Source organism: Xiphias gladius, chromosome 4 (genome assembly GCF_016859285.1).
Source record: "Xiphias gladius isolate SHS-SW01 ecotype Sanya breed wild chromosome 4, ASM1685928v1, whole genome shotgun sequence".
Lineage (NCBI taxonomy): Eukaryota > Metazoa > Chordata > Actinopteri > Istiophoriformes > Xiphiidae > Xiphias > Xiphias gladius.
Window position 1 is genome coordinate 10,957,428 of NC_053403.1, and position 16,243 is coordinate 10,973,670.

The 16,243-nt window shown below is 41.0% G+C and overlaps 1 protein-coding gene across 1 annotated transcript in view; it reads left to right on the forward strand.

Moving 5' to 3' along the window:
- The window catches only part of LOC120789315 (nesprin-1-like), a 56,681-nt gene that overhangs the window by 34,872 nt on the left and 5,566 nt on the right, over window positions 1-16,243 (forward strand). Inside the window, exons 21-45 of the mRNA XM_040125972.1 lie at window positions 51-215; window positions 460-594; window positions 907-1,068; window positions 1,203-1,411; window positions 1,718-1,826; window positions 1,930-2,094; window positions 2,190-2,357; window positions 2,678-2,842; window positions 3,544-3,684; window positions 3,779-3,939; window positions 4,424-4,580; window positions 5,361-5,588; window positions 5,760-5,858; window positions 6,249-6,436; window positions 7,456-7,579; window positions 7,802-7,968; window positions 8,131-8,284; window positions 8,418-9,073; window positions 9,632-9,811; window positions 10,088-10,241; window positions 10,496-10,654; window positions 11,260-11,442; window positions 11,551-11,652; window positions 12,344-12,547; window positions 13,593-13,800. Coding sequence (XP_039981906.1) covers window positions 51-215; window positions 460-594; window positions 907-1,068; window positions 1,203-1,411; window positions 1,718-1,826; window positions 1,930-2,094; window positions 2,190-2,357; window positions 2,678-2,842; window positions 3,544-3,684; window positions 3,779-3,939; window positions 4,424-4,580; window positions 5,361-5,588; window positions 5,760-5,858; window positions 6,249-6,436; window positions 7,456-7,579; window positions 7,802-7,968; window positions 8,131-8,284; window positions 8,418-9,073; window positions 9,632-9,811; window positions 10,088-10,241; window positions 10,496-10,654; window positions 11,260-11,442; window positions 11,551-11,652; window positions 12,344-12,547; window positions 13,593-13,800 — 4,543 coding nt within the window. The remainder of the gene's footprint in view (window positions 1-50; window positions 216-459; window positions 595-906; window positions 1,069-1,202; window positions 1,412-1,717; window positions 1,827-1,929; window positions 2,095-2,189; window positions 2,358-2,677; window positions 2,843-3,543; window positions 3,685-3,778; window positions 3,940-4,423; window positions 4,581-5,360; window positions 5,589-5,759; window positions 5,859-6,248; window positions 6,437-7,455; window positions 7,580-7,801; window positions 7,969-8,130; window positions 8,285-8,417; window positions 9,074-9,631; window positions 9,812-10,087; window positions 10,242-10,495; window positions 10,655-11,259; window positions 11,443-11,550; window positions 11,653-12,343; window positions 12,548-13,592; window positions 13,801-16,243) is intronic.

Below are 16,243 nucleotides of genomic sequence, written 5' to 3' on the forward strand. Positions count from 1 at the left end.
TACCAAAGAGAGCAGTTACAAACACCACTACCTACTGTTATTCTGCTCAGGCTTTGCTGAAGGAGGTTGGGGAATGGAGAAGGCAGGAAGAGGCCAACAGCCACCTGAGGAGGAGGTTCGAGGAATCACGACAAGAGCTGGAGAGGGTGCTGAAGAAAGCTCAGGGCACCTTGAGAGAGACTGGAGATGCCGAAGAACTGCTGAAGAAACATACTGTAAGATCAAACCCGTAACTTTCTGCTATAAATCGAGCAGGTACATGAGGGATACAATTAATTTGTGGACAGCTTACCAAACCCTAAATTTGTATTTTAGTGGTGTGGTAGAAGGGGGTACAGTGTTAACATTTAGTCTATTTTGTTTGGTCTCAGAACTAAAACAGTACGAAACTATCGTATATCATTAATGTAAAATCAAGAATTGCTTCTCTCATATCAGTCTTGCATTTTTGTAATGCAGGATTTTTTTGGACAACTGGATCAGCGGGTCCTGTGCGTGTTCTTGAAGGCATGTGATGAGCTGACTGACATCCTTCCACAGGAGGAACAACAGGGGCTGCAAGAAACTGTCCGCAGGCTGCACAAGCAATGGAAGGTCAGGGATCACCATGCCTTAACACTCTCGCTAATTACTGCAGGTCTCCTGAGGCGCAAAGCCGATACTTCATTAACTTAACCATGAAGACCTTTGGCTTGTATGGGGTATCCTTAGTCTGTTTCCAAATAACCTCTACTAGTTATATTAAAATGCAACCCTCTCAGTGTTTACTCACAGTCTCTCTAGTGGATATTTTGTCTCTGACTGTTTTGGGGATGATGGGGATGAGACCAAAACTCGTGTATATTATACAAAATGTCTTATCTGCCGTGTCTCATAAGATCTGTGACTTGTCTGTCTTTTCCACAGGACATCCAGGGAGAAGTACCATCTCACCTGCTCCGTCTGAAGGTGGACGTGGAGCGAAGTCGAGTGGCTGTGATCCTACAAGACTGCAGAACAGAGTTGGACAGAGAAATGCAAGCCCTGTCTGGCACCTGCACCAGTGAACGAGTGATCAAAGAACACAGAGTGAGCCTCGGATTTGGTAGAAACTTAAAACAGATTAAACCAAGAGTGAGAGAAAGATAAAATCACTTAACGTCACCATCCTCACCATCCTGGAGCCTCTCGAGTTTAACCGTTTCCATCTTTCTTATCTCCAGACTTTCTTCAGGGAACGCAAACCTCTGACTTTGTGTGAGAAGAAGATTAGGAACATGGAGGATCTGTGTCATAAGTTGCCTGACAACGACCCAGCTTATCGAACACTAGACTCCACCAGAAGGGCTATAGAAGAGGTTACAGAACAAATCAAGAGCACCCACCTTAAACTGGAGCAGCACCCTGATAAATGGAAAGAGTGGAACGAGAGGTAGAGATAGACAAAATATTATATTTCCACAAGATGTATGTTTGTATGTGTGTATGTATGTGTGTATTTACGTTTATGTATGCATGGTTGTTTTCTGTGTATAAGTGTATTTTTGCTGATTTATTCTTTTTTTATGTAAAACACTTTGAACTGCTTTTGTATGAGATGATGCTATACAAATAAATAAATAAATATAAATAAGTTGAATTTGAATTGGAAAAAAACTCCTTACAGTATTTCTAACATCTTTAAGTTGTTACTTTTTCATGACTAAAAGGGGTTCAAAGTAGTTGTTCCTTTTTCTAGGTTCTGCGAACTTTCTGTTTGGCTCTCATCTCAGAAGAGTCAGGTGAGGCTCTTGAGAGAGACTGCAAGAAATTCTAGCCATCAGGAGCAGGTGAATGCTGCTGTTCAGGTGAGCCACCAAGCTGTGTTTGCTTCCATAGGTGCAGCGATTAGGTTATGATGCAGTACAGCTCAACTTCAATAAACCTGCATTTCCTTGTTTGTGTTTTCAGGCACTGCAGGAAGCAGTGGATGCCCGTGAGGAGAGCTTATTGTGGCTCAAAAGCCTCCTTGCTGGCTTGTCTGAGGTTAGCTCTGAAATGGAGGTCCAGAGACAAAGAACAGCCCTGGCTGAACTTTCAACTGAGCTGCGGGCGCTCTTTTCTTCACTCTGCCAGGTATTCCAAGATAGTTTAAGTGTTAAAAATGTGTCTATCCCTGTGTTTTCTCAGTGACGTCCTTCTCTCTGATCCTCTGCTTCCTTCATTCACAGTGGGATGAAGAGGGCTCTACCACGTTCCAGTATGAGGAGCTGAGGGAGGAGGTGCGTGGTGCATTGGAGGAGGTTGTGAGAGCACGAAGGGAGGCTGAGGAGCAGACCAGCAGGATCCTTGACGCTGAGGGCCTGGAGGAGGCCAAACGACTTCACATTATTCACGAGGTGTGTGTAGAGGTGGGAGTGTTGTTGTCAGCTGTGTACGGATGACACTGACATGGCAATGAACACAAATTTATAAGTGTAAACACGTTTTACTATTCAAATTCTATATTAAAATGTCTTATATTAACATGTTAATGCATTTTTTTAATATCTTATGAGGCATGTTTACATTGAAGTGTTAAATTAAAATTGAAAGTAATTCATTTTAATTACATTATTGGTTGGTTTGAATGAATAAAAGAAAGATCAAGACACCTCGCTAAATATTACAGATAGATCATGTCATCTGACATGTTTTCTTGTCTGTGCGTGTTTTATAGCAACACCTAAAGCGTCTGCATGCTAACAGGAGACAGGCAGAGCTTCTGGTGTCCCACTGCCGCCAGCTGCAGAAAGCAGAGGCCCTCGGTCATTCTCTACATGAACTGGAGGCAGCTTTCAGAGAGGTCGACCGCAAATCAGAGGCAAAGGAGAACAACCTGCAGGTAGATCGAGCCTGGATTTATCTCACTTGTCAGTTTGCTAATGTTTGCATGTGTAAGTGTCATTTATCATCCACACTCACCCTTGCCGTGATCATTGATTGGTCTTTATTGAACCTTAACCACATATCAATTGTTATGTGGTGTGTTCGTTTTGTTTGTGTCTGTTGTCCTGTAATTTGTTTATACACTTTTGTCGATGTCCTTGAATTGGTCAAAAAACCAAATGATCAAGATGCCTGGAATGCATAAGTTCATTTTCAAAGAGAAAACCACCATAAAACACCTTAAATCAACACTCCACAACATCAGTGATAAATGTTTAAGATTTTGGCGTCTGTCCCTTTGAATCAAAGAACAAATTTCATTTGAGACTGACCATATTACCCCAGTGTTTAATAATTACATAGAAAGAGATTGATGGTGCACTTTTTGTTTCATTTTACATGGCTCATTTTTTCTAAGTTGGTTAAATTGAAGTTTCCTGAGGCCTTCTTCTCACTGTTAATGAACATTTGAAACTTTAAAATATAACCAAATGTGAATGAATGAAACTCTCCTGGAAAATTTAGTAGGATAAAGGAGAGTTAAGTTAAGGCCAGAGGTCAGCTAACAGTACCCATCACCTCTGTGTGTACATGCAGTGTTTTCTGTATGAAATTTTGCCCGCTGATGTTATTTTGCTGTTTCTTCATCATCTCAAGGCCACTCTGAGCTCCTGGCAGAATTTTGAAGCAGAGAGAGAAATGGTCTGGAGGTTTATCAGCAATACCAACAATGAGCTACGCAAAGAACTTGTTTTCAACAGCCTGGACAGCCTGAATACTGAACTGGAGCACTATAAGGTGTGTGTGTGTTTGCGATCGCATTTGCATTTGTGTTTATGCTATATACGTTGCTTTTGCTTATGCAATGTATTGGCTCCTTTTCTGTCTGTAGGAGCTCTTAACGAGGGTTGAGGAATGTTGTGTGAGAGCAGATCTCCTCTTGGAGAAGGCAGCAGATATTCAGCTGGGCCCAAAGAATCAGACTCTTCTTGTACAGCAGGCCCAGTCCGCCAGAGAAGCAGTCACACAACTTCAAGTCCATCTCAACAAGAAGTATAACTGTCTTATCTTCACCTCAATTCCCCCATCCCCCTTGAATTTTTGCGCTTTGAATTATTAGTGTTCTGTAACTTCGTCAACCTAAAGTCATATTTTCACGTTTGTTTGGGAAAAAAAGAGGCATTTTTTACCATGCAGAATGAAATACTTCGTCATTTTATATCGCTTGTGACCAGAGCTTTTAGTTTTAACGGCAAAGTCTTAGATCTGTCATTAACAAAAATCATAGTTTTTGCCTCTTTATTAAACCGTTTTATTTAAGTGGAAGTACAGACTTTTGACAAGAATCTGGAAAATAGGAACGGACATAATTAGAGTGAGATTATATGTCACTGTCATGTAGTGTCTCTCTGGTGTTTGACCTGCTGTTTGCAGTCACATTGTCAGTCTGTGCTTGTTTGTTTTCATTCCTACTTTATGAGACGTGCATACGGTATATTTGACCCAATGGATCTTTCCTCATTTTCTTGTCTTCCAGTGTTGTCCAGCTGGAGATGATGTGTGTGTGGTGGGAGCGCTTCAGCAGTGAATCAGAGACCCTCTCCTCTTGGATCAATGAGAAAGAGAAGGTCCTTGAGGCCATCAACACCAACTCCTCCTTGGATCCTTTAGACAAAAACATCAGCACAGTGGAGGTATGTCATGTCTCTCCTATTATAGCATTTTATTCAGTAACTTGTTTTTTATCCCATTCAGATCAATCCTTCAGAGGCAATTCTTTACCCTAATACTGACTGCACACTGTAGTTACAGTTTTTACACTCCTTCAATAATCCTCCGATATTCACAAATACATTTGGATCATCCACACATTTTTTTATAGCTCCAAGTGAAATCAGTCAAAATTGCTGTCTGGCCTTGTGTCTGTAGTGTACAGTATCAGTGTGGCATCAGGGTGATTAAGATTAAGATGAAATAAGATGAAATTTTAATCTAACCCTAAGGGGAAATTGGGTCAGTGCTGCTGCAAAGACTAGGATATAGAAAATAAATTGATCATATTGAAGAAAATGCAATCTTGCCCCGCCAGACCTCAGCCTTGTCAGTCTCACAGAGGCCTGCAGAAAATCTGGTCAAAAAATTTGGGATAACGGGACTTAGCAAAATCCTGAGGCAGCCATTTGATTTGTTAGTTTGAAAACACTTGCCTCCAGAAACAACGCAGTCAGTTTACATTTTTTCCCAACTTTTGCGCTTGAATTTTTCTAGACCTCCAGGAACCTGACAAACAGTAGTCTCTTTTTACCAGTGGAATAATGTATTGAAGGTTAAAAATAACAGTGTCTCTTTGACGGAAAAATATTTTTGATATCAAGTTTACTATTTCTTGTTCTGTCTCATTTGTTGTATTTTTCCCAACTCTTGCCCACATACTTTTCCTGACCAACATTTTTTTTGTTGTTGCATCCCTCCAGGAAGTGGGGAAGGGTTTAGATGAGAGACGGGCAGCCCTGGCCCAAATGGAGACGGACTGTGAGGCCCTATCAAAGTTTGTGACCCCTGGGGAGGCTGGACTTATCCGAGCACGACTTGCCCAGATGAGGCGCTACTGGGAAGAGCTGAAAGGGAGAGTGGAGCAGCTGGGAGGACAGCTCAACCAGAGCGCCTCCTACAGGCAGAGATACAATGATAACCTTGAACAGGTATTTAGCAACACATAATGCTAAAACAAAGTTACAAATGTGATTACAAGCCATAATTGTTTTTAACAGTATGTTTAGGCCCTCATCCATCTTTGAATCTTTGGTGTAGAAATTGTAATTAAGACCTTGCAATGCCCGTGTTTTCATTTTTGAGTTTTTTGTCATTGTCAGGTCAAGAAAACAATGATTGACATTAAAGAGAAGCTCAACTGTCCAGTCACGTACTGTTCATCATCATCTGAGACCTACAAAATCCTCCAGAATCACATGGTGAGACAAAACACAGAGAATGCCTCACCTACTATAACATCAGTAACAGGCTATATGTGATTATGTGTCTGAAATTTTGAGGTTGACACTATTAAATCCTAGGACGTCTGAAGGATGTACCTCTTTGTTTGTTTTGCTTTTGTTTTGTTTTGTTTATCTGCAATATTAAACTTAACTTAAACATAGCAAAATTTTACTCAACATTTCGTCTAGATTGATTTTCAGGTTAAGCTGTAATCAACAGTATGACACCGTATTCTGTAATTTAGCACAGTGGCACAGTGTTGGTTATCTTTTCAGTATGCTTTATGCTCAAGAGTGTACTTTGTAGCCATTGTGGTTTGACATCCTCACCTGAGATGACGACAAATTCATTTCCGTTCTCTCCAGGAGGTCTGCCAGGCAGTTGAGCAGCTGAAGCCCAGGCTGATGGCTCTGTGTTCGGCCATAAAGAGGCTTGGGGAGGGCAGCCAGCTGGAAGAAGAGGTGGATAACCTCCAGAAGCAACAGGGGGAGTTTCTGGGGAAGGCTGCAGAAAAGCAAGTTACATTAGAGAGCCTTCTAGCACTATGGCAAAGGTACAGTAAACAGTAATATGTTTCCATGTTTGTGAATTTTGTAGAAAATTGGAATCTCTATTTCTAAAAGAAACTATGGTACTGCAGTGAAAAATATAATACGTCACCTCTATATTTGTCTGGAAGAGAGTCTGTGTTTGCCTCATAGACCTTGTGAAGCTGAATATCCCAGCCTGGCTTACCAACATGCTTAACGTTTTGCCATATTGAATACCAATACTTGAGCCATCCTTTCCAGCTTTTCAGAGATCAGCATGTAGAAATCTATAGACAGAAAAGAATAACAAAGAAAGTCAGAGCAGTCTCTTTCCTCTGTCATTGTGTGAAAATGCCTCTGTTTATCCATCACCGATTTTAGTGTGATGTAGAGAAGCAAGATCTTGTCTTTGACTCAGTTTGACTGTCCCCCGTCAGCCGTTGCATTCTTCTCTAATAATATGCTTTTATTATCATTTTACTTGTTCACACAATAGACTTTCACTGGAACAATTGTTTCCTTTTTTTTGTACTATTCAGGAGGAAAAAAATGATCCAGTCACTGTGGTAACTGTTTAAAATGCTAAAGCCTTTCAGCGTTTTCCCTGCCTGTGGCTCTTTTTTTAAATTAACTGATTTGAATTTTTGCTTCTAAATTTCCGCGGGGTTTATGTTTGTCAGTTTGCATATGTGTGTTTCTTTGTTTCTCTGTAGTCAACCTCATCTCCTCCCCTGCAGGTGTGTGTATGAGGGATTACTTAGAGCACTGGGTGCTCTGGTGAGATATGGTTGCCCCATTATGACCCTGTCACTGATATTGAGCCATGGTCAGATAAAACAGAACTCACAGACAGTATCACTCTGTCTGTGTGTGTGTGTGTGTGTGTGTGTGTGTGTGTGTGTGTGTGTGTGTGTGTGTGTGTGTGTGTGTGTGTGTGTGTGTGTGTGTGTGTGTGTGTGTGTGTGTGTGTGTGTGTGTGTGTGTGTGCATTCTAAAAATTATGCTTTCTTTGATTTAATACTTATCACCTTTGTATTCACAGATTTGAAAAGGAGAATTTGTCCATGAAAAGCTGGCTGGACAGGTGTGAGTCTGTTTGCTGTCCAGACACCGAACTGCTCTCTGCAGACAAAGTAAAGCTTAGGAATGAACTACAAAATGTACAGGTAAATCATTTCACTATTCCTTATTCATTTTTCATATTTCAGGAGTTTTGCTCTCTTATTTGATTTGTTTGCGATTCACTTTTTGTGTCATGTAGACAGTTCGGATCCTTGTGAATGTGTGTTTAAGCCCGTATGAGATCGGTTTTTACCTCACTTATTATACAATGGGTTTTCTGCTATTTTTGTGTTGCATAATTTTAAAATATTTATTCACCCGTCCAGGAAATGCAGGGGGAGACACCGTCCTATGATGTTCTTCTCCAGGGTCTTGTGAATCTTGGATTGTGTCTGTATCCCACAGCACCTGAAGCTCGTATTCAAGAGCTCTGTGATGATCTCACACAGCTGCAGGAGAGATCCACTTCTGTGAAGAACAGCATATCACAGAGGCAAGTTTTAATACACTATTATACAGATAATTTACATCTGTATACCTCTGCATGACTGAATTCCAGCATTTTTCCCCAAGTTGTTTATTTTGTTTAATTATGCTCCTCTCAAAAACTAACCACTGTCATATTCTTCTTCCAAATTTCCACCTCTTCCTCTAGGTTTGAGCTGCTGGAGTCACAGTTGTCACAGCTGGAGTTGTTTGATCAGGTGCTGCTGACTATAACCCAAAGGAGTGAAAACTTATTCTCTGGCTTGAGAAGCTCTTCCCAGGTTGATATTGCTGATCTTGAGGCTGCAGTTACTAAGCTGACGGTGAGAAATCAGTAATTTGCTGATAACATGTCCGTTATAGGCTCTCTATATTAGAGCAGTTACAGTAAGCAAGTTTATATTGATTACTCTTAGAGCTCATAGAAATTAGTCTGATTAAACCGTGTTGTTGCAGGAGCATGAGGTGCAACTACAGGCATATACATCGCTAAGGGAGACACTCCATCAAAGAGAGTCCTCCCTGCTTCGCTGTTCCACTCTGGAGGCCCAACAGCAGCTCCGGAACTGGAAGGAGGACTGCCTACAGCCCCTCAGTGAATCCCAGCGTCTCCTGCTCCTCCGTAAAGAGTGCCTGACCAAGCTAAGGACTTTCCTTGAGAGGCATGGAACGGCAGCTGAGGCTGTGCACCGCCTACATGAGGCTGTGGAAGGCAGGGGAAGCTGGGACCGCTCCAAAGCTGAAGAGCTGCATCATGGAATAGGGGAAGTGGCTAAAGACGTGGCCCGGCTTGAGGCTGAGGCAGTGGGGTTAGATGGGCAGCTGAGCAAGGCACACCTGCACCTATGTGGGTCAGAGTGGCAGGGCTCCAGAGACGCAAGCCATCCTCAGGGAAGAACTTCTTGCAGAGGGCAGGCAGTGACCCTCACAGTGGCTCTGGAGGAAGTACAGAGGGTTGTGGGATGGAGGCAGAGTGAAGCAGATGCTTTAGGCGCCTTGTGGAGCTCTTTCAGGGAGAGGAGGGAGGAGGTGATGAAGAATTTGAAGAAACTGAAGGACGAAGTGAGGCAAGAGGGGGCCAGAGAGAGCTCTGTACAGGCCTTCCAAAACAGGTATGGACATGATAGTCAAGACAAATAGTCGTATATTGTATGACCTCCACAACTACTATGACTATCAATCCAATGAAAACTATGTGCAACACTGAAAAGGGACTTTATTCTCCTAGCCGAGCAAGTTCTGTTGTTGTTCTTTAATAAGCATATCAATAAACAACATACAAATTTGAAAATGTTTTTGCAAGACTCTTAAATTTTGATCATCTGTAATAGCACTGTATCTCAATCATTTGGATTAAAAGCTGAATTTGACTGAATTAATTGACAGGGCTATTGTTTGTGTCCCTGTAGTTTTACACCCCTGTGGAAACACCTCAGTTGTTCCTCTGCCAGCTTTGTTGTTCTCAAAATGTTGAATATACTGTGTCACTTTTAGATGCATTGTGTGAAACCAACTGTATGCCAAACTCCTCAAGAACATACTGTGTATGAATGAAGCCAAACTATAGAAGGACAAATTCATTTAAATCTGATCTGCTAAAAAATTAGATATATTATGTTGGAATCGAGCTAGTGATCCCCATTGTCTTCATCCGCATCTGCCTCTCCCAGACTGCGATTCTTCGTCCAGCTGGAGGATGAGCTCCAGTCCCTGCAGCACTCTCAACAGTGGTTAGAGGAGAAGGGAAGCCAGCTGGCCCAGAGAGACAGAGAGCTGGCTGGGGAGGCTCTCAGGGAGGTAGCCCTGGTGAAGGAAGCCTGGGAGAACGTCAGGACTCTGATCACCAGGGGGTAAGGAGGGGGAGACGACAGAGGGGGATTTAGACTTATTCATCTCATTTAAAATCCTTTGCTGTATTTGTTTTTGGACCAGAGCAGAGTTTAGAGAGACAGGGAGTTCATTTGGGGCCAGATTAGAATTGATTAAACATTTTTAATCATTTTGACATGGAAACAAAACAGAATAAGAGCAGTTGCAGAATCTGTTGGGTTTTTACCAACTAATATCCACTGCAACCTTACCAGTAACAGCATTGACCTTTTTTTTTCTCTTTTTTTCTCATGCAGTCAGGAACAGAGTGGAGTTGTGGTAGATCTTCTCCGTCGGTTTCACCACCTGAAGTTGATTCTTAGCACCGTTGTGGAGAATGCTCGGGGTGTTTCTCACAATCTGCCTGACCACAATCATAACGATCAGGAGGCCAAAAGGACTTTCACACGGGTCAGAACCTTTAGTTTCTCTTAGAAATGTTTCGGATGTCAAATCAGCGGATTTGGATAATGATAGCTTTCACTGGTATCACAGTGCAGTGTGTATAATCTGACCATCATATCCGTCTACATCATAACATACTCTCAGAAAAAGAGCTTCATTTGAACAATAAACGCCCTCTCCTCCTTTGTAGTGTGTACAGTATCTCTCCCTCTAGCAGTGGCCTGTTGTCATTCCTTCTGCCCTCTTATATGTCCCTCTAGCATGAGACTGTCCAAGCTGAGCTGAGAGAAAAACAGGAGGACATGGACCAGCTCATCAGTACAGTCGAAGATCTGCAGAGAGAGCTGGAGAAGGTTCCCAACTCAGATACATGCTCCATCCAGAGAGACATGGAGACGTTAAGAGACCAGTGGCTGGAGGTGAGTGGTGCTCAATAACAACTCTTGAGCCATGCAACTATTTTGGTAATGACTTGTCCTCACCCTGACATATATGGCACGCAATGAATTTTCCAAAAACTGTCAATATTATATTGCCCAGGTCTGGAGCTTAATTATGATAACAACCATGAAGAGTATGAAGACATTTGTGGTGTTTTTTTGCTATGACTATGAACAAAAACCAGATTATGACATCTATAGTACAGCACTGCCAAACACTTGCGCTGTTCCTGTTTTAATGATATTTATTTATGTCTGGTTTTCTCCTTTTTTCAATTTTTCTCCTCTTGTGGGATTTAGCTGGCTGCTCAGCTGTCACAAATGAGACAGAAATATAAACAAGTCTAGACACGTTATCTGCCTTTCTGTCTCTCTCTCTCTCTCTCTCTCACTTCTCATCCCCACATCTGTCAAGCCAATTAAGTCTCATTTTCCTTCCATCTCACAGTAAAGCCTACCATCCCTTGTTACAGGGAGACAAAGAGAAAACTAATCACAAAGAAGGGGCAAAATCCCACGTCTCTTGTTGACTGAGATGTATTCTGTCCTGTACTCAAACAGACTACTGGTGTTTGTTCCTTCAGGTCTCAGAGAGGATACAAACCAACACAGAGAGACTTGGCTACTGTGTGGCCCTGTGGGACGACCTCAAGACCATGGAGCAGGACATCAACCAGTGGACACCCACCTCCATCGCGGACCTCACAGACTGCGTCGCCGATCTCAATGACAAATTGAAGACAGAGGCCCAGCTCACCGCCTTTCAGGTCAGAGCGTGCTGGACAGTCTGCATGAAAGAGTGTATGAATAGTGTAATATTCAGAGTGAGTTCATAGTTTTGATGTATTTGAAATGTCCTGCACTTTGCTCGGTAGGCTGAGGCTGATAGGAGGGAGCAGAAGCTGGATGCCCTGCAGGAAAGAGTGACAGAGCTGAAGGAGCGAGCCAAACTGCAGGAAACCCCGTTACAAATGCAGGTGAATATGGTGCAGGAGAGAAATATGAGATGAATTTGCTGAAGCAATCACAGCGAAAGAATATTTTTTTTAATCTTTTCCTTTAGGACAGGGATAATGTTACACAGCGGGTCATATGTAATGCAATGGTGGTGAAACTGATAGCACAACAGCTGCATGTTTGTAATATTTGATTGTATTACAAACGTTTATTTGTAATAATGTTTTTTTGTCTGGCTGAATGTTTTTCTTTTGTCACGTATGTTTTGTTCTGTTATGAATATATGGAATAAATTTGTATCTTATAACTTTAAAAAGATCACTCCATCTGATTTACACTTAATTATAAATGAATAGAATGAAACCAATATTTCTTTGCAAGTGGCAATTTTCTTTTTTGTTGCATAACAAACCCCTTGAATCGTTAAAGTTTGCCATCGGTGGTTTTTTTGCAACTAGTGTGTTGTAGACACAGGAATGGTAATGTAGATATAGCATTACCTCTCAAATGGTATTGCATAAGTATAGATTTTAAATACTAATTAAAAACTTAACAGTGTATCACAGCTCCGCGAAACACATTATTGTGAGGCAAATTAATCAACTTGTGATACTGTAGAAGAAAATTATACACACCATTCTTTTTACTACTCGCATGTTGTCTATATCTGCTTTGGTTGTATAATGTTGCTAAATGTCTTTATTGAACCAGGTCCTGGAGGCTGACCTGAGGAAGAAAATGGCCCATGCGCAGGAGGTGTACAATCAGGCCAAACACACTCTGACCTACTTCAGTTTCCAAAAACAACGACTTGAGGACCTCATGTCCCAGATGGCCGAGCGGCTGGAGGCAGTTGAGGGTACCTTATCTGACCTCACAGAAGCTACTTCCCCTCAAGATCTTGGTACTGTCAAGGTATGATAGTATCAATTACTTCATTGTGGTCCAAGTATACAGTAATTCAAAAACTATACGTAGTATATCTGGAAACGTAACACTTAACACCAAAAGTAACTACACAGACTTCCTCTGCTCTTTCTATTGCTATCCCTGTTGTGTAATATTACTACTAACCCTGCCTTATATAAGGACATTATTAAAATAGCAAGACAATATTCAATCAGTGATGCGTAAATTATTTTAATTGCTGCGCTCATGACCCTAACTAGACAGGGCAACTTTATTTGTATAGGACCTTTTAAACACAGGCAGTTCAAAGTGCTTTGGCAATTCAGTGCATTGGAACACATTTAAAAACACAGTAGAATATGAATAATAAATCAAAATACAATACAATTAGATGAAAAATGTAATATATAATGATGACCATAACTGAACACTACTCCATTCAAGTACTTCCTAAATTAAATTTTCAGCGCTGACTCGGTACTCTTTAAATGCTTACAAGACATACTGAGAGGATCAATGACAAGAACCTTTTTACATGATACTCTGTTGATCCCTGAAGGTCAACTTCTGTCTTCAATTATGACCCTCTTTAGGAGGTCAGAGGTCAAGCTCAGCCACATGAAAGGACACTTCTGATGAGGGCTCAACAAGATGATTTAATTAAAAGAATGCCAGTCAAACCTCCAACAGTGGGAAAAAGAAATGTAGAAAACATGATGGAAATGTGGCATTTCTGTTTGCTTCATATAGTAAGTTGAAGAAGGTTAAAATCTCCTCATCACTCCAGACAGATCTGTTTTCATCTGCCTACTATTTTTTGTCTCTTCAGTCAAAGTTCAAGTCACATGCTTCATGTACATCATGATTAATTTGCTAAGTCTGTATCCGCATTTTGCTTCCATCGATTTCTTTACTGCACACATTGAAAATGCGCATAAAAAACAGATTGGAAACCCGCTCCCCGTCTCTGCCCTTTCCACCACAATGTAGCCTTAGTGATAAACATGCATAACGTCTCAGCTCTGTTTTTCTCACTGCTCTCCATTTACAGGACCTGCAGAGCGTTGTGCAGCAACAGAGGGCGGACATGGACTCAGCAAGAGATGCCCTGACTGCCCTGTGCAGGTCGCATCCCTCTCAGGAGCTGTCAGGCCTTTCTTCTGACCTCACCTCCATTGCCAAGCGAACAGAGGCTGTTGCTCAGCGCTGTGCCAAGACCAGGGGCAACCTGCAGGATGGGCTACAGCTTCAGTTCAACGGTAAGATATACAACTGGTCGATTTTGTTTTGTGGAGTTCCTGATAGACTGTTAGATGCCTTATGAAATCTTTTTAAAGAGGGCTTTATTTATCGTTTTTTCAAGTCTCTGTATAAGCAGAGGGTACACAAAAACTGCCTGAACAAAATGAACACCATGTGGACACAAAGACCTTTTAAGCGTGGAAAAACGAGAAAAACAAATAAAAAGGAGGGGGGAATCATGCATATATACAGGTAGCCTAAAGGATACACTGGAATGTGTTTCGTGTGCATATTTACACCAAATTTGGTCTGAAGGTTGCAATATAAGTAATCCATTTTGTCTAGTTCTCAACAACTCTATCTTTCTGGGATCTCAAGTTAAAAGTAATTCATTCCATTATATAAATATTGTACACCAGGTCCATACATTCATCAACACCAGGTGTTTCTTTTTTCAGCCATTTCTTTGGAAAAGATTTCTTATATGCCACCAATAGCATTCTCAACAAATATTTATACTTCTTCCTCCATTCCAGCTCATCCAGTTTATTCAAGTACATCAATTAAAAAATCTAAATAATTATGGTTAGAAAGATAGTTTCCAGGATGCTATGAAGTTTAGTCCAAAATGGAGCCACAGAGGGACAACTCTAAAATACATGAAAATGATTTGCTTATTTGTTCCGACAAGATATCCAGCGGTCAGATGATTTGAGTAAGACTTCTTTTGAGCAGGGGTACAAAAAAAAGGAAAACAGCTAAATTCTCTTCAGGATGGAGAGCCTTTTTCCAGTGTTGTCTAAATATTTCCTTCCATGTCTCTTGCGTGATTATCAAATTGCTCCCCTCGTTCCCCCAGTTGTTTTAACATTGAATATATTTTATATATGAGGTTGCTAAAGGCTCCAGTGTAGTTCTGAGATTTTATAAGATCCATCCTCCTATGCTTTTAAAGTATTTGGAATAGCTCATTTTCTACAATCACTTTTTTTTTTTGCTAATATAATTTCTAATTCGTGAATATCTAAAATGGTCTTCATTCTGCAAACTGAATTTGTCCTCAAGCTCCTGGAAAGTCGTTGTTGTACTTTGATTAACGAGAGTGCAAATACGCGGTGAGCCCACTGGAAGTCCAATCTCTACATTTTCTGTCATGCTGGCTGGGTCTCTAAATCCAGGCTCATAAGCGAACCATTTTTTAAATTTCAGCTGCCTTCCTTAGTTGAACTGTTTAAGGGTTTTTTTTTCCATGTCTGTAATGAACTAATAACTCATCGGTTATTGCTATCTCGGAGCTGCTTGGATAGTGAAAGATCACCAATCATTACTTTAATTGGTATTTCTTGTCCCATTGCTTGCTCAATTTCTTCCCATTTGGCTTTACAGTTAAGTTTACACCAACCTACTAAGGGCCATAGCTGGGCTACCTTATAACAGTCTTTCAAAACCGGAAGAGCTAAACCCCCCTTTATTCTTAAGTAGCTGTAGTGTTTTGTACCTGACTCGGGGTTTTTTTCCCATCAATATGTATCAGAATAATAATTTGTCCCAAAGCTGTTTGTCTACTGCTTCTATAGGTATTGACTAAAAAAGTATAAGACCCTTGGTAATATATATTCGTCTTAATTGATTCTGTGCGTGAACTAAGACTTAATTACAGAATCAAATTTGATCAATGAATGTCAGCAGCACTTTTCTTGATAAGAGCCCCATAATTGATTTCTTCTAACCTTGACAAAATCTTTGGGTATATGTTTCCCTACGTATTTCACTGAATTTCATCCCGGCCTATCAATTTTTTTTACCAGAGGTCTTGAGGTGGGGCTGAAACTAAGAACCTGTATCTTTTGGACATTTATTTTGTAGGCTTAGTAAGAACCATAATCTACTAAAAATTACATCAACACTGGTAGAGATTGTAATGAGCTGTCTAGAAACACAATGGCTTTATTTTTCTTTATCTCCATCATATACACTCGAGTGATTTATGTAACTGTGATAGCAATCAGGTAACCACTATAACGTACTCCCCGATTAGGAGAAATTTTAATTTTAATAACACTTAACATCTCATAATCACCCAATGAAACAGCGCACAACTACATGATGCAATGTAATTTGTTCATGTTAGTGGTGCATCAGATTTAGTGTTGATTATACTACATTTTTCCCCAGAGCAAACTCAATCCGCCCACTACAACCCACACTCCATTGACACACACTGTCTGGTACATCGGTGCGCTCTCATTGCTCAGACACACACCTGTGCCTCAGAGAGTAATGTTGCTCTCGTGACATCTTCTCTCGAGGGAGTCATTTTGGGTTTGTTGCCAAGGCAACCTGGCGCTGCACAGTGTGGACACGCCCACACTTCCCATCTGCCTCAACACATCTCCTTTTCTCGCTCTCCTGCTTGTGGCTCCTGCACTTTTAAATCTTCTCTACCTTCATTTTACCACA